The 25,726-nt window shown below is 46.2% G+C and overlaps 2 protein-coding genes across 6 annotated transcripts in view; both read right to left on the reverse strand.

Moving 5' to 3' along the window:
• The window catches only part of LOC143299493 (ninjurin-1-like), a 39,421-nt gene extending 33,697 nt beyond the window's left edge, over positions 1-5,724 (reverse strand). Inside the window, exons 1-3 of one of the 5 annotated variants that reach the window (XM_076612733.1) lie at positions 5,569-5,724; positions 3,894-3,970; positions 80-335 (exon numbers count right to left, since the gene is read on the reverse strand). Coding sequence is in view for 1 of the 5 variants with exons in the window: in XM_076612729.1 (XP_076468844.1) it covers positions 5,569-5,576 (8 nt within the window). In the remaining 4 variants the exon portion in view is untranslated. The remainder of the gene's footprint in view (positions 1-79; positions 336-3,893; positions 3,971-5,568) is intronic. The other 4 variants (XM_076612734.1, XM_076612732.1, XM_076612731.1 and 1 more) reach the window with 4 other exon arrangements.
• Positions 5,725-14,286: 8,562 nt separating this feature from the next.
• On the reverse strand, positions 14,287-22,198 carry LOC143299990 (uncharacterized). Its single transcript, XM_076613545.1, has 4 exons — positions 22,089-22,198; positions 17,865-18,003; positions 15,738-15,991; positions 14,287-15,281 (listed from the first exon to the last, which is right to left on the reverse strand). Exons 1-4 carry the CDS (start codon positions 22,144-22,146, stop codon positions 14,584-14,586), a joined length of 1,149 nt encoding a protein of 382 aa, XP_076469660.1. The 5' UTR covers positions 22,147-22,198; the 3' UTR covers positions 14,287-14,583.
• Between the last annotated feature and the right edge of the window lie 3,528 nt (positions 22,199-25,726).

Here is a 25,726-nt window from a genome sequence, read left to right on the forward strand (position 1 = left end):
ATACGATACGATACGATACGATAAGTTAAGATACGATACAATATGACACGATACCATACAACAAGAAAACAATACAAACCTGAAGAAACAGATGCCTACTAGTATCCTTCACCGTGTAGACAGATAACAAATCCTACACAGAGGAACCGTTTAAAGAGATCCACAGTTTTCCGACACCACGTAACAGCAGAACAGCGACTTGGTCCCTCCGTCCCTGTGTGGGGCGCCTGGTGTGTCGGCGTGCACTGTGGAGTGGTGCGTGCGTTTGAGGGCTGGACTGGCCGTGATTGACTGGGCAGTGAGTGACCCCTTCTGTCCTCCCTTTCTGGCCCCACCTCACACACACACACACACACACACACACACACACACACACACACACACACACACACACACACACACACACAGAGATACACTCATTTCACGCACGATTCTGCTCATGTTGCAGCTTCTTCCTTCTGATCGTGTGGACGTATAAATGTAATATATATATATATATGTATATGTATATATATATATATATATATATATATATATATATATATATGTGTGTGTGTGTGTGTGTGTGTGTGTGTGTGTGTGTGTGAGCACATGTATGTATAAACGTGCAATTGAGAGAGAGAGAGAGAGAGAGAGAGAGAGAGAGAGTGTGTGCATTGAAGAAAATGGAAGGGGTGAAAACTGGGCCCACTGTTGTCTGCTATGACAACCCCGCCGCCAGGCAACAGTGTTTCGTTTTGTTTTCCCTGTCACCAGGCCTGAAGGTGTCTGTCCTTTGCGGTTATCTCGGCCGCCTTGCCCCTCCCCACTTCCCACACCCCTCCAACTCCCCTTCCCCCACTCCGTTTTCCCTTCATGACGTTTCTGGCTTCACGACCAACGCGGCACATCGACAGAAATGGGTGGGGTTGGGGGTTGAAGGTAGAAGGTGTGGGGGTGGGAGTGGGGGATGCGGGGGGAGGGGAGGGAAGGGGGGGTTGAGGGGTGGGGGTGGGGGCATGGCCCCTACTTATCAAACGGCTCTCATGTCTATTTGTTCAATGAACGGCTGATAGGGTAAGCAGGTGAGAGTAGGAACGTCTTCTAAAGCACATCACCATTATCTTTATATCTTTATACTTGTTTTTTGTATATAGCCCACCTGATTGTACTGGGGCCAAAACATACTATCCACCCAGTGGGATCTGGAAACAAATAATGATAATAAAAAAAAAAAAAATATATATATATCAATAATAATAACGTGCATTTACCTGCGGCTCTCAAAGCATTTGACATCACATGCGGTATGAATAACACAGTAATATGATGATGAAAGAAAAATACGGTAGAAACTCGCTACAATACTCGTTTGAACACAGTGCAGCATCATCCACATTTCACAAACCTCTCCCACTTTAGGCCTTTTATTATCATCGATAATCATTTTTGACTCACTTGTGTAAACAAAGTGAGTCTATGTTTTATCCCGGTGTTCGGTTGTCTCTCTGTGTGTGTGTCCGTGGTAAACTTTAACATTGACATTTACTCTGCAAATACTTTTTTCAGTTGACACCAAATTAGGCATAAAAATAGGAAAAATTCAGTTCTTTCCAGTCATCTTGTTTAAAACAATATTGCACCTCTGGGATGGGCACAAAAAAGAAAAAAAAAGAAGCCTAATTATATGCAAACTGCATGTACTGTTATATTTATATTTTTTGTATTATCTAAACTTGGCACTTTGATCTGATATTCTGACCCAACAATAAGAGCAGTCATTATTATCATTTTTTGTTCAAACAGGAACTTCTTTTGCTATGCATGGAAGTTTTATTTATTTTGCAAACGTTTTGGTGCAGATAGTAAAAAAGGGAAATTACTCTGTAATTAATGCTAGGGGACTTAATTTGCTTTAACCTGATCTTTTTCATCTTAAACATTACATTTGGAAATTATACTCAATGCATAAAAAGCTTGGATTTTTTTAAAAGTGTATCACAAGTGTCTTGAAGGCCTTGCCTCTCTTGTTTATTATTATCAAGACAAGTCGGAGAATGTGAGTTAGGAGCTGAACTGAAGGATGGTGGGGTGGTTGGTGGTGGTGTTTTTCTCTGTGTTTTTTTCCTCCTTACACGAAATGTTCTTTGCTCTCATTTCAGGATATTTCACAATGACCATTACAAAGTACTTTCACACGCATCGAACATGACAAAATTGAAATCAATACATACTGATGTCTTCAGATTACAGTGATACATCTTTAACATGAGGGAAAACAAAACAATACACAAATTGTAGAAACAAGCCAGTCACGTCATACAACGCCTCCGATTTACTACTACTACTACCACTACTACAACTACTACTACCACTACTACTACTACTACTACTTGTGCACATTTATATTGCACCCTTTCTCTCTAAGAGCTCAGGGCGCTTTTCATAAGAGAAAAAAGTTACAAATTACATCAGTCATTCATGACCACTCTTTCTCAAAACTCCTCCCTCCCACCCATTCTCCCTCTCTCGTTCGTCATGCTGACAGGCATGGGGTGGTGTTGCAGAAGAAGGAAACTGAGAGTGCTTATGGACAGATTTTAATCACAATGATTAGTTTTTAGTGAAGAGCGAAAGGCAGAGATAGAACCAGATGCACGGATATGATGAGGAAGGTTGTTCCAGATATGAGCAGCAAAGAGGTAAGAACGTTCACCATAGGTACTTGGATTGACACGAGGAAGTTTCAGAAGGTGACAGAGGAAGAGCGGAGAGTTCTTGGGGGAGTGTAAGAAAGATATGTAAGTCCTGAGGAGTGGAAAGCAGAATAGCAGAGACACACAACTTTGTATTCAATTCTCGCATCAATGGGGAACCAGTGTACAGTACGGAAGTAAGGAGAAATGTGATCAGTACATGGAACTCTGAGAGTCAGACGGGCAGTATTGTTTTGGAGTTGTTGAATTCGCTGAAGAACATTGTGTGGACAGCCTGTGAGAAGAGCATTACAGTAGTCGATTCTATTTATGACTTTATTTGTTTGTCTCTTGTTTTGCAGTGTGTTTGATTTGGTCCTGACCACAGGGTGGACCTCAGGGGGGAGATGAGGGAGGGGTGATGAGGGAGGGGCGTGGTGAGGCAGGGGTGTGGTGAGGCAGGGGTGTGATGAGGGTATGGTGTGATGAGGGAGGGTGGTGGTGAGGCAGGGGTGTGATGAGGGAGGGGTGATGAGGGAGGAGTGATGAGGGAGGGGGTGATGAGGGAGGGGCGATGAGGGAAGGGGGTGATGAGGGAGGGGGAGATGAGGGAGGGGGTGATGAGGGAAGGGGTGATGAGGGAGGGGTGATGAGGGAGGGGCGATGAGGGAAGGGGGTGATGAGGGAGGGGGTGATGAGGGAGGGGGAGATGAGGGAGGGGTGATGAGGAAGGGATGTTGACGTGCATTTGATTTCTTGATTACGTCACGATTGACAATCTGAATTGAAAGAGTGTTTCAGCGTCTGTGTTTAGTGAATGTGTGTGCGAGAGGGGGCATTTGTGTGTGTGTGAGTGAGTGAGTGAGAGGGGGGAGAGAGCGAGAGATACAGAGAGAGAGAGAGAGAGAGAGAGAGAGAGACTGACAGACAGACAGGGAGACAGACAGACAGACGTTTTTACGGACAGACAGAACGACAGACAGGCAAAAACAGAAACAGTGAGACAGAGAGACACAGAGAGACAGCGAGAGACAGAGACAAAAAGATAGAGAGACAGAACAGACCAGTGGGTGACCTATTCTTATCAGGTAACAACGCCCGTCAGACTGGAGAACTTTCAACCCTGATTGATAGATCTGCCCCCCCCCCCTCTCCCACACACACCTCCGTGCCCATATCTCCCTCCCGTCCCATCCTCCCCACACCCCCTCCACTTACCAGCACTATTTGAGGAGTCTCGCTGCTCGTCTGTCTCACTGCAAACCTCACCTGTTTCACGGCACTGACGGCGCGTGCTGGGACAAGAGGTTTCATTGTCATATCAACGTGCTGTAACTCGTTCAGGTTTTCGATACCTCTGGTTTCAGTCAGCAATCACCAGTGATCAGGGATCGAGGACCCGTACAGGTTTGGTGCTTTGACCTTGAGAAAGGCATTTAGCTTCGATCCGCGTCCGCCTAGGTGCGCTAGTTCGAATCACGGCTCAGCAGCCGATATTTTCTCCCCCTCCACTATACCTTGAGTGGTGGTCTGGACGCAAACCGAGGTCCTGTGTGCAGCATGCACTTAGCGCACGTAAAAGAACCCACGGCAACAAAAGGGTTGTTCCTGGCAAAATTATGTTGAAAAATCCACTTCGATAGGAAAAACAAATAAAACTGCACTTAGGAAAAAGTACAAAAAAGGGTGGCGCTGTAGTGTGGCGATGCGCTCTCCCTGGGGAGAGCAGCCCGAATTTCACACAGAGAAATCTGTTGTGATAAAAAGAAATACAAATACAAATTTTCCTCACTCCACCCAGGTGTGAACGGGCACCTGACTTTGGCTGGGGGAAGGTTTAACCAGCGGAAGGAGAGGATTGGGTCCTACTTTCCTATGCTGAGGCCTGGACACAGGGGATGTGAATTCACCGCCCTCATAGCCGTGAAAAGCTATTGGATGTTTCACCTTTCATCTTTAACCTTTGGTCCCCAGTCCTCCATTTCCGTTGAAGCGCCTTGCCCTCCCAGTTTGTCCATGACTACCAGCAGTGCTCTGCTCAACCCATCCACAACAACGTCTACTCTCACCCTTCCTGGTTTTATTATTATTATTATTATTATTATTATTATTATTTTCTTTTTTTGTTATCAAAACCCTGACCAACTCATATTCTCACCAAAGCCCTCGTCAACACACCCAAATCACCAATGCCCTCATCAACACACCAAAATCACCAATGCCCTCATCAACACACCCAAATCACCAATGCCCTCATCAACACACCCAAATCACCATCTCATCAACACACCCAAATCACCATCTCATCAACACACCAAAATCACCAATGCCCTCATCAACACACCAAAATCACCAATGCCCTCATCAACACACCCAAATCACCATCTCATCAACACACCCAAATCACCAATGCCCTCATCAACACACCAAAATCACCATCTCATCAACACACCCAAATCACCAATGCCCTCATCAACACACCCAAATCACCAATGCCCTCATCAACACACCAAAATCACCATCTCATCAACACACCCAAATCACCAATGCCCTCATCAACACACCAAAATCACCATCTCATCAACCATCAAACAACACATCCAAATCACCAATGCCCTCATCAACATCATCTCACCAAAACCCTCACCTACAAATTCATTTCAATGCATTCACCATAAAAGCCTTTACCACTCTCATTCCCACCAAAATAACACGTGAACCTATAACAAAGAAAGAAAAACAACACAAGTCAACACACACACACACACACACACACACACGCGCGCGCGCGCACACGCACGCACGCACGCACGCACACGCACGCACGCGCAATTTGTAAGTATATACCCATGTATGTATGTATGTGTCGATCTATCTATCTAACAGTACCTACCGGTACATGTCAACACCGAGGAAACTTCAGAATGCCTGGTGTCCACGAACCAAACAAGACAAACATTGCAACACTGATTTTCTTCCTGTGGGATACCGTGCAAGACTTCGCCCAAACGATATCACGCTGTGCACACTGTGTATAAACGGCCCACCACTTTTCACTGCCCGCCCAGGGCACAGGTCTGTCAGACTGTTGAAGTTGTAGGTTATCAGCAGGTCGTCTTTCCATTTGTAAATAACTGAATTGATAACATCGCAATGCAGTAAGCAGGACCCAGAAATAGAAACGGGCAGAATATATGTACTGACATATATCAACAGTTGTGTAGAGATTACAGTAAGGGTGTCTCTTGTGATCAATATCGCTTTGCGATAAATACACTTCGATAAGACAACAGTACCTTGGGTGTCATCCAAGTTCACCTGTTCCCGATTCGCCTATTTCCAATTAGCCTAATCCCAGTCCACCCAGTTCTTGCCCCACCCACTCCCACACCACCCAGTTCTTGCCCCACCCACTCCCACACCACCCAGTTCTTGCCCCACCCACTCCCACACCACCCAGTTCTTGCCCCACCCACTCCCACACCACCCAGTTCTTGCCCCACCCACTCCCACACCACCCATTTCTAGCCCCACCCACTCCCAGTCCACCCAGTTCTTGCCCCACCCACTCCCACACCACCCAGTTCTTGCCCCACCCACTCCCACACCACCCAGTTCTTGCCCCACCCACTCCCACACCACCCAGTTCTTGCCCCACCCACTCCCACACCACCCAGTTCTTGCCCCACCCACTCCCACACCACCCATTTCTAGCCCCACCCACTCCCACACCACCCAGTTCTTGCCCCACCCACTCCACCCATTTCTAGCCCCACCCACTCCCACTCCACCCATTTCTAGCCCCACCCACTCCCACACCACCCAGTTCTTGCCCTACCCACTCCCACTCCACCCATTTCTAGCCCCACCCACTCTCGCTTCGCCCATTCCCGCTTCGTCTACTTCACTTCGCTATTCCCGCTTCGCCTGTCACTTTCATGTTGATAACGATACGCTTATTCCCAGTTCGCATGTGTATTGGGAAAAAATCAGTTACTCTCTTAGTCTTTTAAGAAAAAGAAAAAGAAAAAAAAAGTAAACGGCGAAGTGTGCGCGTGTGTTTACGTATAGTATGGTTTCTCAGGAAGATATACATGAACAGACATACACGAAGACGCGGACCCGCGACGCAAATACCCACCAACGCACACACGCGCGCGTGCGTACACACACACACACACACTCACACACACACACACACACACACACACACACACACACACACACACACACACACACACACACACACTCACACACACACAGACTCTCTCTCTCTTCTTGGGTTATTTCAGAAACATTTGGTTTAAACATGTTTATAATCAAGAAACAATTTTCTTTTCTTTTTCTTTATTTTTGTTGGTGCTTCTACAAACCTTCGTTGCTGTCTTTTCTTCCTAATTCACATTACATTGGACCTTATGTTTAAATGTGCGGTGAATGTGATGGCTTTTAAGTGACCTAGTGTGTCAGCGAGTGTGTGGCTTTAGTGTTCTAGAAAAAAAAACCCAACAACGTGCTGAACATACACAAAAGAGAGAGAGACAGAGACAGAGACACAGAGAAAAGAAAAAAAAGAAAGAAAAAAAAAAGAAACAAGAATAAAAGGGGTTTAACAAACATATTTCTGTTTAAAAAAACGTATTTCGATTATCTTGATGATAATGATGATGGTGATGTCGACGACGATGGTGATGATGACGATATTCTCCATCACAGCCCATTACTGTGTGCCGGTCAGTGTGTCCAGTGGTCATCACCAGGTGTATGAACCACGACAGAGTCATCGGCAAGTCGATGTTGGTCGTGTAACGGAAAGAAGAAGAAGGTGTATGTCCATGACTGTGTGCCGGTCATTGTGTCCAGTGTTCATCACCACCAGGTGTATGTCCGTGACTGTGTGCAGGTCAGTGTGTCCTGTGGTCATCACCAGGTGTATGAACCACGACAGAGTCATCGGCAAGTCGATGTTGGTCGTGTAACGGAAAGAAGAAGAAGGTGTATGTCCATGACTGTGTGCCGGTCATTGTGTCCAGTGTTCATCACCACCAGGTGTATGTCCGTGACTGTGTGCAGGTCAGTGTGTCCTGTGGTCATCACCAGATGTATGTCCGTGACTGTGTGCCGGTCAGTGTGTCCAGTGGTCATCACCACCAGGTGTATATCCATGACTGTGTGCAGGTCAGTGTGTCCTGTGGTCATCACCAGGTGTATGTCCGTGACTGTGTGCAGGTCAGTGTGTCCTGTGGTCATCACCAGGTGTATGTCCATGACTGTGTGCAGGTCAGTGTGTCCTGTGGTCATCACCAGGTGTATGTCCATGACTGTGTGCCGGTCAGTGTGTCCTGTGGTCATCACCAGGTGTATGTCCATGACTGTGTGCCGGTCAGTGTGTACATTGGTCATCATCAGCAGGTGTATGTCCATCACTGTGTGCTGGTCAGTGTGTCCTGTGGTCATCATCAGCAGGTGTATGTCCATCACTGTGTACTGGTCAGTGTGTCCAGTAGTTATCACCAGGTGTATGTCCATGACTGTGTGCCGGTCAGTGTGTCCTGTGGTCATCACCAGGTGTATGTCCATGACTGTGTGCCGGTCAGTGTGTCCTGTGGTCATCACCAGGTGTATGTCCATGACTGTGTGCCGGTCAGTGTGTCCTGTGGTCATCACCAGGTGTATGTCCATGACTGTGTGCCGGTCAGTGTGTCCTGTGGTCATCACCAGGTGTATGTCCATGACTGTGTGCCGGTCAGTGTGTCCTGTGGTCATCACTAGGTGTATGTCCGTAACTGTGGGCCGGTCAGTGTGTCCAGTGGTCATCACCACCAGGTGTATGTCCGTAACTGTGGGCCGTTCAGTGTGTCCAGTGATCATCACCACCAGGTGTATGTCCGTGACTGTGTGCAGGTCAGTGTGTCCTGTGGTCATCACCAGGTGTATGTCCATGACTGTGTGCCGGTCAGTGTGTCCAGTGGTCATGACCAGGTGTATGTCCATGACTGTGTGCAGGTCAGTGTGTCCTGTGGTCATCACCAGGTGTATGTCCATGACTGTGTGCCGGTTAGTGTGTACATTGGTCATCATCAGCAGGTGTATGTCCATCACTGTGTTCTGGTCAGTGTATCCTGTGGTCATCATCAACAGGTTTATGCCCATCACTGTACACTGGTCAGTGTGTCCTGTGGTTATCGCCAAGTGTATATCCATGACTGTGTGCCGGTCAGTGTGTCCAGCAGTCATGACCAGGTGTATGTCCATGACTGTGTGCCGGTCAGTGTGTACACTGGTCATCATCAGCAGGTGTATGTCCATCACTGTGTGCTGGTCAGTGTGTCCAATAGTCATCACTAGGTGTATGTCCATGACTGTGTGCCGGTCAGTGTGTACATTGGTCATCATCAGCAGGTGTATGTCCATCACTGTGTGCTGGTCAGTGTGTCAAGTGGTCATCACCAGGTGTATGTCCGTGACTGTGTGCTGGTCAGTGTGTCCAGTAGTCATCACCAGGTGTATGTCCATGACTGTGTGCCGGTCAGTGTGTCCTGTGGTCATCACCAGGTGTATGTCCGTGACTGTGTGCTGGTCAGTGTGTCCAGTAGTCATGACCAGGTGTATGTCCATGACTGTGTGCTGGTCAGTGTGTCCAGTAGTCATCACCAGGTGTATGTCCATGGTCATCACCAGGGGTATGTCCATGACTGTGTGCCGGTCAGTGTGTCCTGTGGTCATCACCAGGTGTATGTCCGTGACTGTGTGCTGGTCAGTGTGTCCAGTAGTCATCACCAGGTGTATGTCTATGACTGTGTGCAGGTCAGTGTGTCCAGTGGTCATCACCAGGTGTATGTCCGTGACTGTGTGCTGGTTAGTGTGTCCAGTAGTCATCACCAGGTGTATGTCCGTGACTGTGTGCTGGTCAGTGTGTCCAGTAGTCATCACCAGGTGTATGTCCATGACTGTGTGCCCGTCAGTGTGTCCTGTGGTCATCATTAGGTGTATGTCCGTAACTGTGCGCCGGTCAGTGTGTCCTGTGGTCATCACCAGGTGTATGCCCGTGACTGTGTGCCGGTCAGTGTGTCCAGTGGTGATCATCACCAGGTGTATGTCCATGACTGTGTGCCGGTCAGTGTGTCCTGTGGTCATCACCAGGTGTATGTCCATGACTGTGTGCAGGTCAGTGTGTCCAGTAGTCATCACCAGGTGTATGTCCATGACTGTGTGCTGGTCAGTGTGTCCAGTAGTCATCACCAGGTGTATGTCCATGACTGTGTGCCGGTCAGTGTGTCCTGTGGTCATCACCAGGTGTATGTCCATGACTGTGTGCAGGTCAGTGTGTCCAGTAGTCATCACCAGGTGTATGTCCGTGACTGTGTGCCGGTCAGTGTGTCCAGTGGTCATCACCAGGTGTATGTCCATCACTGTGTGCCACGTGACCACAGTGCAGGAGTCGTTGTGGGTCAGGAGGGTCCGAGGGTTCAATCCCTGGCTTGCTGTGTCCACTGGGCTGTCTGTGGGGCCGTCCTGCCGGTCACGTGATGATGTGTGTTGGATCACATGGCCTGTACTGCTTGATGAAATACTTTCAGGTGTGTATTCAGCTCAAACATGTCTTGACTTTGCCAATTTTACCTCTGACCCCTCGACCTTAGGCTGAGAGACTGCGGTGTGAGGGACGAACCTTTGGATGCGCACATGATTTTCTGTCGGATTAATACAGCTCTATAGTGTGGTGTAGTGTGTAGTGCTGTAGTGTGGTGTGTGTTGGGTGTGTAGTGTGTTGTGGTGCTATGTTTTGTGTTCTATTGTGTGTTCCGTTGCATTGCATTGCATTGTATTGTATTGTATTGTATCAGTACATCAGAAAAAAAGTCGAGTAAAGTTCCAAGCGGAGGCTGGCAGGGGAGCGAGAGCAGAGTAACAGGGGAAGGAACCACTGTCTGACGCAGGGGCTTCCTATTGGCGGTACCCTCCCTTGTCCTGCCCAGCCCCGCAGGTCACACGAGGATAAAGAAAAATCACAGCTTGGTCTCTTTTTTGTTGACACAAATAGTTCTCCTGCACACAGTATTTCCAGACAGATTGTTTTGTTAAAGTTTACATCGGACACAGACACAGACACACAGACACAGACACACAGACACAGACACAGACACAGACACACACACACACACACACACACACACACACACACACACACACACACACACACACACACACACACACACACATGTGGAGTGGTGGCCTAGAGGTAACGCGTCCGTCTAGGAAGCGAGAGAATCTGAGTGCGCTGGTTCGAATCATGGCTCAGCCGCCGATATTTTCTCCCCCTCCAACTAGACTTTGAGTGGTGGTCTGGACGCTAGTCATTCGGATGAGACGATAAACGGAGGTCTCGTGTGCAGCATGCACTTAGCGCACGTAAAAGAACCCACGGCAACAAAAGGGTTGTTCCTGGCAAAATTCTGTAGAAAAATCCACTTCCATAGGAAAACAAAACTGCACGCAGAAAAAAAAGGTGGCGCTGTAGTGTAGCGACGTGCTCTCCTTGGGGAGAGCAGCCCGAATTTCACACAGAGAAATCTATTGTGATAAAAAGAAATACAAATACAAATACTCACACACCCACACCCACATCCTTCTTCTGTGTTCGTGAGCTACAACTCCCACGTTTACTGGTATGTGCACGAGTGGGCTTTTACGTGTATGACCGTTTTTACCCTGCCATGTAGGCAGCCATACTCCGCTTTCGGGGGGAGTGTATGCCGGGTGTTTTCTTGTTTCCATAACCCACCGAACGCTGACATGGATTACAGGATCTTTAACGTGCGTATTTGATCTTCTGCTTGCATATACACGCAAAGGGGGTTCAGGCACTAGCAGGTCTGCACGTATGTTGACCTGGGAGATCGTAAAAATCTCCACTTTTTACCCACCTGGCGCCGTCACCGTGATTCGAATCCGGAACCCTCAGATTGAAAGTCAAACGCTTTAACCACTCCGCTATTGCGCCCGTCACACACCCCCCCCCCCAACCGCCCCCTCCCCCCCCCCAGGCCCCCCCCCCCCCACGCACACATGATATGATATGATTTGATATGGTATGAATATTTATACAGCGCCTCGGTGAGAGACCAAACTATAAGCGCTTTGCAAACACAGTCATTTGCACAGAAGGCTGCTTACTTTGGCAGGGCTGCCATTGGGCGCTCATTATTCGTTTTCTATGTCATTCCGTCAGGTTTCAGTCACACACACACACACACACACACACACACACACACACACACACACACACACACACACACACACACACACACACACACACACACACAGAAAGAGACACAGAGAGAACTGTACACTAAACACTGAAATGTTTAATGTCATTGGCTGTAAAGCTCTAGTGACTTAGCAGGTACAAAATGGTACAAAACAGATACAATGGAACAGAAAGGAGAAACAGAACTGAAACAACATAAACTAATAAGAGATTTGCGACGCTTTGGCATTTGTCATTAGTTTAATGTACATGTGACAGGGGGGTAATGTGACTTTTTTCTCAGTCGTTCTTCTCCAAGGTTTGGACAGTACACAGAAAACAAATCACATGGTAAATATTTACCCATGTAGCATCGACACACATCATAATAATACAAACACATACTAAAGTACATATAAACCATGCAATAATTATTTATGCCTGAACATCAAAACCCATCATATCAATTCGAACAAATCATATAAATACAAGAGAGAGAGAGAGAGAGAGAGAGGGAGAGAGAGAGAGGGAGGGAGGGTGAGAGAGAGAGAGAACACTGAACACTGAAATGTTTAATGTCATTAGCTGTAAAGCTCTGGTGACATAGTAGGTACAAGTCAGAACAAAATTGTGAGAGAGAGAGACAGAAAGAAAGAAAGAGAGAAAGAGAGAGAGAGAACTCAGAACTAAGAACTAAGAACTCAGAAGTTTAATGTACATCGGCCTTGGGCCACAATACAATGGGGAAGGGTGGATCGGTGGGGTTGCATATAGCATTGTGTTATCCATAGCAACAACAACAACAACAACAAAAACAAAAACAAGCACAAACTGAATGAATATATACTTAAACAATGTGTCCATCATAATGACAGTTGTTTTTATATAGTACTTCACCATGCTTGGCCACTGACTGCAGATTAACTTTTTCATTGTATTGATAGCATGGAAAATATATCTTGATAATTATGTCTGTGACTGAAATTTGTTGCTCCAAGTAACACATGCAAGGGGAGTCTAGCCGATTCTTTTAATATTCTCTTCCTTAAATCTTCATGTAAGACGCAGCTGAATAAAAAGTGCTGCTCGTTCTCAACTTCATCCCTACAAAATGGGCATGCTCTGTCCTGATCTGATTGACTGTATCGATGTACATTGTTGTTGAGTGGTAGAACGTTGAATCTTGTTTGTGTAATGGCAACGCGGAAACAATAGGTATCCATATCCAAAATATATCTCTCTTTTTCAAAGACAGTCTTAAACGATCTATAAATTTCATATCTATCACGGTCTCTGACAGCGCCAATCCATTCTTGGATGAACATATCAACAAGTCTCTGTTTAAATATACCGAGGAACATCTTCACATTCCCTACATCTTGTTGCATCCAAACAATACTAAGACACACACACACACACACACACACACACACACACACACACACACACACACACATACACACACACACAGAGCGAGAGCGGCAAGGCCTTAAGATTCACTTCTGATAAGTAGACAAACATAATATTTCACGATAAATATACAAATATATGCTAGATTTTTATCAAGTTATCGGGGTGGAGGGGGGGGGGGATATACTCTAAGAAAAGGATGTAGGAGACAGACATTGAAAGAAAAAAAGTGGGTTTAGAAAGCATTGTGAAAGTACAGCAAGATATTGTCCATTCATTAGCCGTCAGACAAATGTTGGCTTACGTCTAGGTAATAGAGTATATGCTTCCTGAATTAACAAAAATATTGCTATTTATGTTTTTATTCGCATTTCTTCCTCACTATCTTCCGACCTTGGCATTTCTTCATAAAACATAGCCAAGTGGTGAGGCCACCGTTGAGTTGTAGTTTGTTTGACCCTCATAAAGCCTGTATTTTGTTTCCCCACACAAGCCTCAAACCTGTCGGCTGTATCCAGACACGTTGACCATATTGCTGACTCACATATAACATCTTCGTATGAACATTATACATTAAAAAATTTTGGTGCACAGAATCTACACATTTCTGCAACATTGCCGTACCACTAAGTATGATTGAACACCTAACAAAAAGAAGAGAAATACCGAAAGAACATATTAGAGAAAAGTGATAATATTTGAGTCGTATAATTTGACATGACAAATCCACGATGTTGTTGCAACAAATGTAATGAAAAAAAAAGAAAGAAAATAAAACGAAAAACAAAACAAAAACCAACAAGAAAAAGCAAACCCCAAAAAGAAAAAAAAAGAAAAAAACAAACACCCCCCCCTCCAAAAAAACAAAACAAAAACAAAAACAAAACAAAAAACAACAACAACAAAAACAAACAAAAAAACCAAAAACAAAACCGGTCTATACATTTCATATCTGTCACGGTCTCTGACAGCGCCAGTCCATTCTTGGATGAACATATCAGCAAGTCTCTGTTTAAATATACAAAGGTCCAATAAGAAAAAAAAAAAAAAAAGAAGAAGAAGAAAAAATGATTATATATTTTGCAATGTTCTTGACAGAGTCCATTTTTCGGCGGTCGAGTTTTAAAAGTATGTAATATCTGAGGCGTTATAATAGATCAATTTGTTGTTGGTGTTGTCGTTATTGTTGATATTATCATCATTATGATTGAAGTATCTGTCCTTATCACCATCGTCACCATTCAAGGATTACGAATAATATCCCTGCTCTTCGGAATCCTCCTCGCTGTCCTCAAAGGTGTCGCTGTCCGGAGGAAACCCGGCGCCGTAGACCCCACCAGGTGGACCGAACTCCTCCTCCCCTCCCACCCGCAGGGCGCCGGGACCATAGTCACCCCCCATCCCTCCTGGCAGACTGCCGTCGCTGTAGCCGGGGGGATAAATGACCAGGGAGCCAGGCAGAGGTGGGGTGTAGCCTGGCGGTGCGTCGTCATCTGTGCCGGGCTCCCCGGTGTCAACGGCCTGATGGTGGCTCCCCACTGAAGGACTGTCATCCGGAGGGTTTTCACTTCCCGAAGGGCTGTCTTCGCCTGAGGGGAGGGGGGCTGTGGGATTGGAGGAGGGGGAGCGGAGGCCCGGTGAGCCGTTGCCTGGAGAGGAGGAGGAGTCACCCGGGGTGATGTTCACACTGGAGGGACCGGCTTCCCCGGGGAGACTGGTGGTGGTGGTTAGAGGGAGAGGCAGGTGGAGGGGGGCGAGGGGGTGGTCCCCGGACTGGCCGGGCAGGCAGAAGGGGAAGGGAGGAGGGGGGTGGGTGGAGGGGCCTGGTGTGGGGGAGGGGGAGTAGGGTGGAGGAGGGTTCTCCGTGGCCTGGTACTCTGGAGGCTTGATGGGCGTCACACGGCGCAGCGGACCCCACGCGAAGGCCGCGCCTGGGCTGAATCGTCCTGTGGTACAGAGGTTAAAAGTCAAAGGTCCCATAACCTTTTACGGCCTTGGGGGCAGTGATTTCATATCTACACAAACACACACACGCACAGACACACACACACACAGACACACACAGACACACACACACACACACACATGTGAAATTGTACGTGTAAGATTTTTGTTTATTTACCCCTCTATTTAGGCAACCATACTCACACAAACACAAATTATAAAAAGAAAAAGAACACACACACACACACACACACACACACACACACACACACACACACACACACACACACACACACACACACACACACACTCACACACACACACACAAACCTTACTCTTTCATTTCGTTGTCTTTGTGTGTGGAGGTGCACAAGCGTGTCTGGTGGACCTTGTTCAGATTTAATTGACAAATAACACTGACTGATTGTGATTCCCAGTCACCAAGCCCCAGCACTGACCATAGCCAGCATACACCACGTTGATGTTGGTCCAGTGGGGGGTGCGCGGCCGGTGGTAGTAGGGGTGGTGGGGTCCCCCCGCCCCCTCGGGGTAGCTTCCTCCTCCCCCCACCCCCTCCCCCTCCGGCCCGGGCGAGGGTCTCACGGAGCGGGCCGAGTGGGCTCCGAACTTCTTGACACAGCAGCAGACCAGCAGCACCAGGAGGCCCAGGCCTGCCACGGCCCCCACCAGGCCCCCCACCACTGCCTCCACACTGACGGAGGAGGGGGGTGGAGGAGGAGGGGGTGTTGACGTTGTTGTTGGTGGGGGGGAGGGTTTAGGGGGGCGTGAGGTGAGAGGTTTGGATGGCAGTGGCGTTTATATGAAAAAAAAGGAATGAATACTTTATGTGTTATTACATTTTGTGGGTTGTTACAGTTTCAGTTTCAGTAGCTCAAGGAGGCGTCACTGCGTTCGGACAAATCCATATACGCTACACCACATCTGCCAAGCAGATGCCTGACCAGCAGCGTAACCCAACGCGCTTAGTCAGGCCTTGGTTGTTACATTGTCTGTCTGTCTATTTGTCCGTCCGTTCAGCCCACCCATTCAATCACCGCACCCATACTTATCAACCGAATGATCCACTCACGTATCAATTCATCCTTTATCCATAAATTCACTTCAAATCCACGTATCCACCAAATTCGAAAACCACCCACCCAAAACTCACTTACATGGACCATCAATTAACATCCACTCACCCACCCATCTACCCACCCACTCCAAACCATCCCATCTATCCAGATCCACAGAAAACATTCATGTCTTTATGCCCCACACCCGTCCGCCCACCAATTCACCCCAAACACCCACACACCCATTAAAATTCCACCCACCTACCCATCCGTTCATCTACCCCCAAATAACCATCACACATTCATCCATTGACCCATCTGAAATCAACCACCCGCCAATTACTGCATCCATTACCCATCCGTCATACATCCACTCATTCATCATCAACCCACCCGCTGATCACACCCACTCATCAATCATCCATCCAATCCTCTATCACTCACGAACCCAACACCAACCCATCACCCACTCACCTGCTTACCAATCACTCTACTGACTGACCACCCAGAAATCGACCCATTTCACCTTCTCAACCCACCTCACCCACCATCCCACCGTACCCTACCCAAAACACCCTACCTACCCAACACCCCACCCCATTCCAACCCATCTCTATCAACCATACCAATATACTCACACCACCTACCTACCTACCGCACCTACCCAAAACAACCCCCCCCAACCCCCTTCAGCCACCTACCCAAAACAACCCCCCCAACCCCCTTCAGCCACCTACCCAAAACAACACCCCCCACCCACCCAGCCACCTACCCAAAACAACCCCCCCCCCAACCCCCTTCAGCCATCTACCCAAAACAACCCCCCACAACCCCCTTCAGCCACCTACCGAAACTACACCCCCCACACCACTCCAGCCCCTTACCCAAAACAACACCCCCCCCCCCCCCTCAGCCACTTACCCGAAAACAACACCCCCCACCCACTACAGCCACCTACCCAAAACAACCCCCCCCACCCACCCAGCCACTCACCCAAAACAACACCCACAAACACACAGCCACCTACCCAAAACAACACCCCCACCCACCCAGCCACTTACCCAAAACAACACACACACACACAGCCACCTACCCAAAACAACACCCCCCACCCACCCCAGCCACCTACCCAAAACAACACACACAACACACAGCCACCTACCCAAAACAACACCCTCACCCCCACCCACCCCCATCCACCTGACACAATACCCCACCCACCCAGCCACCTACCCAAACAACACACACACACCCAGCCACCTACCCAAAACAACACCCCCCACCCACCCAGCCACCTACCCAAAACAACACCCCCCACCCACCCAGCCACCTACCCAAAACAACACCCCCCACCCACCCAGCCACCTACCCAAAACAACACCCCCCACCCACCCAGCCACTTACCCAAAACAACACACACACACACTCAGCCACCTACCCAAAACAACACCCTCACCCCCACCCACCCCCATCCACCCGACACAATACCCCACCCGTCCCGCCACCTACCTGACCTGACAGCAGTACTGGGCGGGGTAGGTCCCACAGCAGCCCGAGGAGCAGGGTGTGTGGTGACTGACAAACTTGTTCAGGTCCGCGTCATACAGCCGGCTGGCCGTGCACTGGGCGCTGTCCCCGCCACGACACCCTGCACACAGCACGAGGGAAGAGGAGAGAATACAATAGAATGCCAGAGAATAGAACAGAATAGAAGAGAAAAGAAGAGAACAGAGTAGAATAGAATAGAATGGAATGGAATTATTTTATTGCTATACCTTGAGACACGAGGCACATACATACAATAAACAAAATTAATAACAAATCACAAACAGTTATCATCATATATGTTGGAACAGCATTCACACACATATTTTCCCAATCTTGGTTGTACATCACTTTTCTTGCATCAGCTCACTACCACGTGCTGTTAGATTATTGTACATGCTTTGAAATTCAACTCATTATTCACAAACATCTGCTGCCCTGTTTTATCGTTTCCACCAGAATGACAGTGAATGCACTCCAGTTTACCACAGTGCGTCTCCGAGTCGTCTAACTCACAAATTCTTCTTGTGAATATTATCTCATTGTAATTAAGGAGAAATACCCATCCTCGTCTGGCATCTAAACAATAAACAACGCTAAGTAATTCACCTGTTGCTTAATAAACACAGAGATTTTCCCTTAAAATACGTTTCTCAACTGACCAGCTGCTATGCACATTGTAATGGATTATGAACTCAATGACCAATGCGTTTCATGTTTTCTCTCTTTCTCTCTGTCTGTCTGTCCCTGTCTCTCTGTCTGTCTGTTTGTCTCTCTCTCTCTATGTCTCTTTTGATACATTTTGACAAATCAATATCTTATTGGAAAATGCAAAATTTCTCACATACACTCCTTCGTTTTGGGTTATATATAGGAATTAGCCATTCCCATTTTCATTTCACTCTTTCCCTCCCTACCTCCCTCCCTCTCTCTCTCTCTTTCTCTCTCCCTCTCCTTCTCTCTTTAAAACCAAAAATGAAACTGGAAATGAACAGTTTTTTTCCTTCAGGAATAGACAAGATAAAAAGGCAATATAAAAAAATGCCTGAAGGGACAAGCGACGCCTATACACAAACATTATGAAGTGCAATAAATTTGATACATCAACAAACTCGAAAAGTGTACAGCTGTTCGTCTTTGGAGTCTTTTTAAAGTTTGATTGGGGAATGGAGGATAACATACACATAAAGAAAATAACAAAGTAATCATGAAAAACAACTAATAATCGAACTGTGTTAATAACATTTTTTTTATTATCGAATATGATGTTAAATTCTCAGAATGCTTACATACGTTCAAAGCATAAAAAAATTATCTGTAAAACCGGCAGTGAATATTACGAAGAAGGTAGGCCTAACGAAATTACTGTTCTACTCAGCGTTCTTCACATCGAAAGTAGAACTATGAAGCTGGGTTTATCATCTTAATTTCAAAGTTTCTTGCTGATAAACATTTGCACCAGCGGTTTGGTCTGGGCTTTCTGTCTCGATTGCCAGTTGGACAAATATGTTGATGGTCCTCAAATAGTTAAACGTTGATGCGGTTGTTATGGAGATGTCTGTTGTGTTAATAACAATGCGTTTTAGATCTCATTCCTTATAGCTTTCATAGATTGGATAATAATATTGTCAAGAGTTTTTGTTTGAAGACAACAACTCTTAACGCATAAACCCGTATCAGGTTAATCCGATACACTGTTTGAATATGACAAAACTAAATCATATACTCCTCGAACGTTAATTAGGCATACACACAACCGTCTTCGTGACTAAGGTTGGCCCTTGGTGTAAACACTGGTTGGTGCGTTGACAGGTTCTGTTCTAATGACAGGACGAAGCGAGAATTTCTTGTTCCCTCGTTACTGCACACTGGTATGCCTTGACAAGGTGTGTTTCCTTTCTTCATGTATTTCCACACAGCAAGTGTTTGCCATTTCTGTAGCATTATCTACTTACTATTTGACAACACCCCACACCATCGCGTATTTCTGTTTTGTATCATTACGACAAGACCTGTCGAAAGGAAATACTCACACATACACGCTGGTGCACGCACATACAAACACCAGAGCGCGCGCGCACACACACATAGACACAGACACGCACAGACACGGACACAGACACAGACACACACAGACACTCACACACACACACACACGCGCGCGTGCGCGCGCGCGCGCGCATGAGGGAGAGAGAGAGGGAGAGAGGGGGGGTATTGAATTGTCAAATGTATCAAAAGAGTCATAAAGAGAGACGCAAACACAGACAGACAGACGGACGGACAGACAGGCAGAGGCAGAATGAAAGAAACACCATCTGAAGCTCATGATCAAACATTCCTGTTTGGAGATACATCTTCATCAGCACTGCGGGAGATGCTTTGTGAAAAACAGATGAACAAATAATTTTATATATATATATTTTATTATTTGTTTGTTTGTTCCATCTTGTGTTCTTCAGTTCGTGTGAAATCGTGATGCCAGTCTAATAGCTCCGTGAACTTTGTTTTTTGGAGACCAGCCCCGTTCATTCTCAGTATCAACGTGAAGTGAAGAAGGGAGAGGGAGGTGGGGGTTGGGGAGCGGGGGCAAAAGCACATCACACACAGACACAGACGCGCGCGCGCGCACACACACACACACATACACACACGCACGCACGCACATACACACACACTTTCTCTCTCTCTTACACGCCCACACACACAAACAGAGACACACGCACACACACACACACAGTCACAAACACACACACACAAACAGACATGCACACGCATGCACAACAACTGACACACACAGACACACACAGCCACAGACACACACAGACACACAGACACAGACACAGACACACACACACACAGACACACACAGACACACACACACACACACACAAGCGCGCGCGCACACACACACACGCTCGTTCCTTTAGATCGGGGCATCAGAAAAAATAAACAAAATAAACAACGCACGAATATAAGACACAAAAACACAAAAGATAATCTGCCTTCTCTTGCTGTTTGAACTTTTTTTCACCGGGTAATGATTGACACAGGCGGTCACGAACCTCTTAGATACAATGTGTTCACCCGAATAAACACCCAGTGGCGAAAATGAAAGTATCATTGTAAAAACAAAAACAAAACACCAACTAAATGAATCACATATTGTTCGTTTTGGAAGTAAAAGTTTTCTGATTATTCGGAGTCAGCGTTAACGTGGGGCACAAACACGGACGCACGTTCTTGCTCTGTATACACATTTCTTTGCATTCGTCGTAATTAAAGTTACACGTTTTCAAGCAATTGATTTTAGCGTTGACGGTCCACGCATGAAATTATGCAGAAGGCGCGAACGCGTATGCAGACAGACAGACAGACAGACAGACAGACACACACACACACACACACACACACACACACACACACAACACAAACACACACAAGCACACACACAAGCGTGCACACGTGCGCACACATACATGATAGTTTCAAATAGATTATATTTCAAATACACCGTGACCCATGTCGCATTATAGGTTACAGAATATAACAAAATGACACAGCGTTTGAACGAAGGTTAAAGTGTCCAGCGCAACCTTGCAAGTTTTTGTTTGTTTGTTTGTTTGGGTTTGTTTGTTTTTTTTTTGCCGAGGCCTTAAAGAACTGGTTTGCCGGCAGAAAACAATCTACAACACACACACACACACACACACACACACACACACACACACACACACACACACACACACACACACACACACACACTTATTCTTCGACACAAAACAAATTCAGGGCAGAAAAAAACAGCAATACAGAAGTTAGAACTGTGCTTCAAAAACAATTATCGCGGCCAGATGAATGCTTTTCAGAACTGTGCAAACATCTTCCTTCGTCGAGTTCAGACTGAATCATTGTTCTTTTGACGTCACCTTTTTTAGTTGTATGGTATGTGTATAAGAGGTATGACTGTGATGTTTCAGTGCCCCCAGGGGACACAGCGATCAAACGTTTTTTGCCTTTGAGAGCGGGTACAGAGAGAGGAAGAGAAAGAGAGAGAGAAAAAGGAGGGAGTGAAAAATAAAGACAGAAAATCAGAAAGTCAGAGGCAGAGAAAAAGAGAGGATACATACATACATACATACAGACAGTCATACCAACGAAGTCAGAGAGACAAACTCAAGACAGACTCACCGTCACAGCACACCAAAGCCCAAACGCTGATGAGAAGCAGAAACTCCACAGAATTCATGACAACGTTTGTCTTTCTGTCTTTCCCTCTCTCTCTGTCACTTCCTCTCTCTGTCTTTCCTTCTCTCCGTTTCCCTGATCTCCTCCCCCCTTGCCCCCAAACACAACACACCTAGACATGATGATCCTCACCTGTATATGACGTAATAGTCAGGTACTATGCAGGTACCCACAATTAGGCATTCAGGTCCCATGGTGTGCGTATGTGGTGTGGTGATTAGTGGTATCGTTTTTCTACACGACATTGTAACCTACCAGGACTGATCGTTTCAGCTGTTCTTTTTCTTTGAGAGTGGGGTTGGGGGCATATGTGTGAAGGTGGTGGTTGCTACTTGTGTGTGTGTGTGTGTGTGTGTGTGTGTGTGTGAGAGAGAGAGAGAGAGAGAGAGAGAGAGAGAGAGAGAGAGAGAGAGAGCGTGTGTGTATATGTATCAGTTTGCTCGTCTGTCTGCTTGCCTCTGTGTTCGTTCTTTCGTTTTGTCAATGTGACTGTGTGCGTGCCCAGTATGCTTGTCTGTCAGTCAGTCTGCTGTCTGTTTTTGCTTCTCTTTCTCTCTCATCTACATCGACGTGCACAGGTAGAGTTTGCTTTTCCACGGTTAATTCCTATGCCTGTCTGTCTGTCTATGTATGTATGTATGTATCTATGCATGCATTTTCCCTCTCCTCATCTACTAGACCTTGAGTATGGAGGTCCGGGAAGTAGACTTTCGGATGGCATGCACTTACCGCTCTAACAAAAGCATCTACGGAACAAGGAAATAATCCCTGGCAAACAACACACAGAAAAACCCACGTAGGACACATACAAGTGCAGACAGAAGAAAAGGGCATGGCTGATTGTGGAGACGCTACTTTCCCCGGGGACAGATGCCCCAATTCCACGCAGGGAAATCTGCCGTGGTTGAAGTATAATGCAATGCAATGCAATGCAATGCAATGTGATGTGATGTGATGTAATGCAATACAATATAATACAATACGAGACGACACGTATGCGTACACGACAGGTTACAATCGTAACAAAACACAGCACAGCACAGCACAGCACAGCACAACACAACACAACCTGAATTGCTTGAAAGGACTGTGTCATCTTCAAACATTTACATTTCACGATGCACATGCACACGAATCACTCGCACACGCATATGTTCCCACACAGACACACACGCATACACAAACACATGCGCACGTTTGAGCAAATACAAACGCTTCGTATATGCATATATGAAGGCACTTTCGCAAATATTACGAAAACAGACATATTTCTTCAAATGTTTTATTCCATTTGCTCAACGGCGGATACTTAAATTGATAAAATATACCTTGTGTGTGGAGAGAGATAAAAGATATACCCTCACACAGACACAGACAGACAGACACACATACAAGCACGACATACATAAGCGCACATAATCTATTATATTCACATACAGACACGCACAGTGCACGCGTTCACACACACACACACACACACACACACACACACCACGTTCTATTGGACTAACTGAGCGCAAGTTAAATTCAACAATGAATCTCGGATACAGAGAGAGGGGGTGCTAGAGGGAGAGAGAGGTAGAGAAACAAAGATAGAGAAAACGGAGAGAGGAGGGTGAGGGAGACAGCCAGGCATACAGACAGACAGAGAGAGAGACAGAGAGGGGGGGGATCGCGAGAGAGAGAGAGAGACAGAGAGAGAGAGAGAGAGGGGGGGGGATCGCGAGAGAGAGAGAGACAGAGAGAGAGAGACAGAGAGAGAGAGAGAGAGAGAGACAGAGAGAGAGAGAGAGAGAGAGACAGACAGACAGACAGACTGAGAGCGGGGCGAGAATAACAATGAACATCATATACAATGAACGTTGTGAGGCATTCTCTTAAGGCCGTCACACACAAATCGTGGAAGCACTGTTTCAATATCCGCGGAGTGTTGAGGGGCCTGTTGGCCATTCCACTGACAAGACTCACTGATCACAATGCTGATAATAATAATGCATACATATAGCATTCTGTCCAGAACACTGCTGCCGATGCTGTACACAGCAACATGCAGCATGACACGTGATGATGGACCACAGCAATGCACAGCGTCAATCATCATCGCAGAATGATACAGACTGAGTTCAGTTTCAGTGTCAGTCCCAGTTCCACGGAGGCGTCATATACGCTAACCTACATCTGCTTTAAGAATAAGGAACACACACACACACACATACATACACAAAAACCGAAAGAAAGCAGATGCCTGACTCTGTGTGCGTGTGCGTGTGTGTGTGTGTGTGTGTGTGCGCGCGCGCGCGCGCGCGTGCGTGTGTGTATTACGCGCCGCGCGTGTGTGTGTGAAAGCGGTGAACAAAAATAAATAGAGCGCGTTAAACAAGAATGAAATTGTGTGAACCATTTCTACAGTTATCACAGGGACGAACACAAACGTTACGATGTTCATATTCCGGACATGGATGTATCATGTTTCATAAAGTCAACTATCATCTCAGTGATCGCGTCTTGCAACAATTTTTTTTCTTTTTCTTCTTGTTGTTAATATTATCATTATCATTAGTAGTTATAGTAGAAGCACTGGTAGCAGTAGTTGCTATTGTTGCTGTTGTTGTGCTACTATCATTGGTAGTATGACCATTGGTATCATAGTATTGTTGTTGTTCTCGTCAAGTTGCATTTATTTTCAACAACATTATCATTATTGTTATCATTTATTACTTCGGTAAACAAAGTGTGTCTATGTAATAGCTCGGTGTTTGGTTGTCTGTGTGCATGTGTGTGTGTGTCTGTCAGTGTGTCCGTGGTAAACTTTGTCATTTTCTATGGTAATACTTTGTCAAAAATCTTCACAGTCATACCAGTGATAGGTTGTACGTCTTTTGGATTAAACTGTATTACCGGATCATGAACGGTTCATTTCGTTGAGGTTCCAAATCTTGAAAATGGTTGGGTTTGAAGCCGGCATTACCTCATTTTTTCTTGTTCGCAATTAAAAGGAAACACACACACACATACGCGCGCGCGCGCGCGCGAAAAAACAACATATTATGGACAGAATATTTTACAGTGACACTAACTACATCATCAACGTGTTTACCGCATATGAATATTTTAAAAGTAGATACTGAATTAACTAGAATGTTTTAAAAATAGAAAATGAATGGACCGTGTTGTAGTTTCTGCCGGTATCTGAGCCTGTCCAAAACGATCGCCGCAGATGTGGAGTTAACGAATAAATGTTGCGGTGTGCTTGAGGCGATGGCAACGTCTCTTTTACTGCAGACTTTAAAGAATTTCTTAAATTACTGAGATAAACCCAAATACCATGAATTAAACGGCGTTATCACCTCGAATACCGTAACCGAATCATCACGCTAAAAAAGCACGTTTGAATATCAATTTTTGAATACCATAGGCAGATCAAGTTTAGCGCATTGAGTAACAGTTTCCTATCGCCCGAACATTCTTGGTTTGAATCTGCTTTTATGCCTTGTTTTAACCCAAGGCTTTAAAAAGCAAATACAGAACACATCTTTACGATTTCTTTGATATTTTTTATATTCAATTTATTTATATTTCTT

Source organism: Babylonia areolata, chromosome 25, assembly GCF_041734735.1.
Source record: "Babylonia areolata isolate BAREFJ2019XMU chromosome 25, ASM4173473v1, whole genome shotgun sequence".
NCBI lineage: Eukaryota > Metazoa > Mollusca > Gastropoda > Neogastropoda > Buccinidae > Babylonia > Babylonia areolata.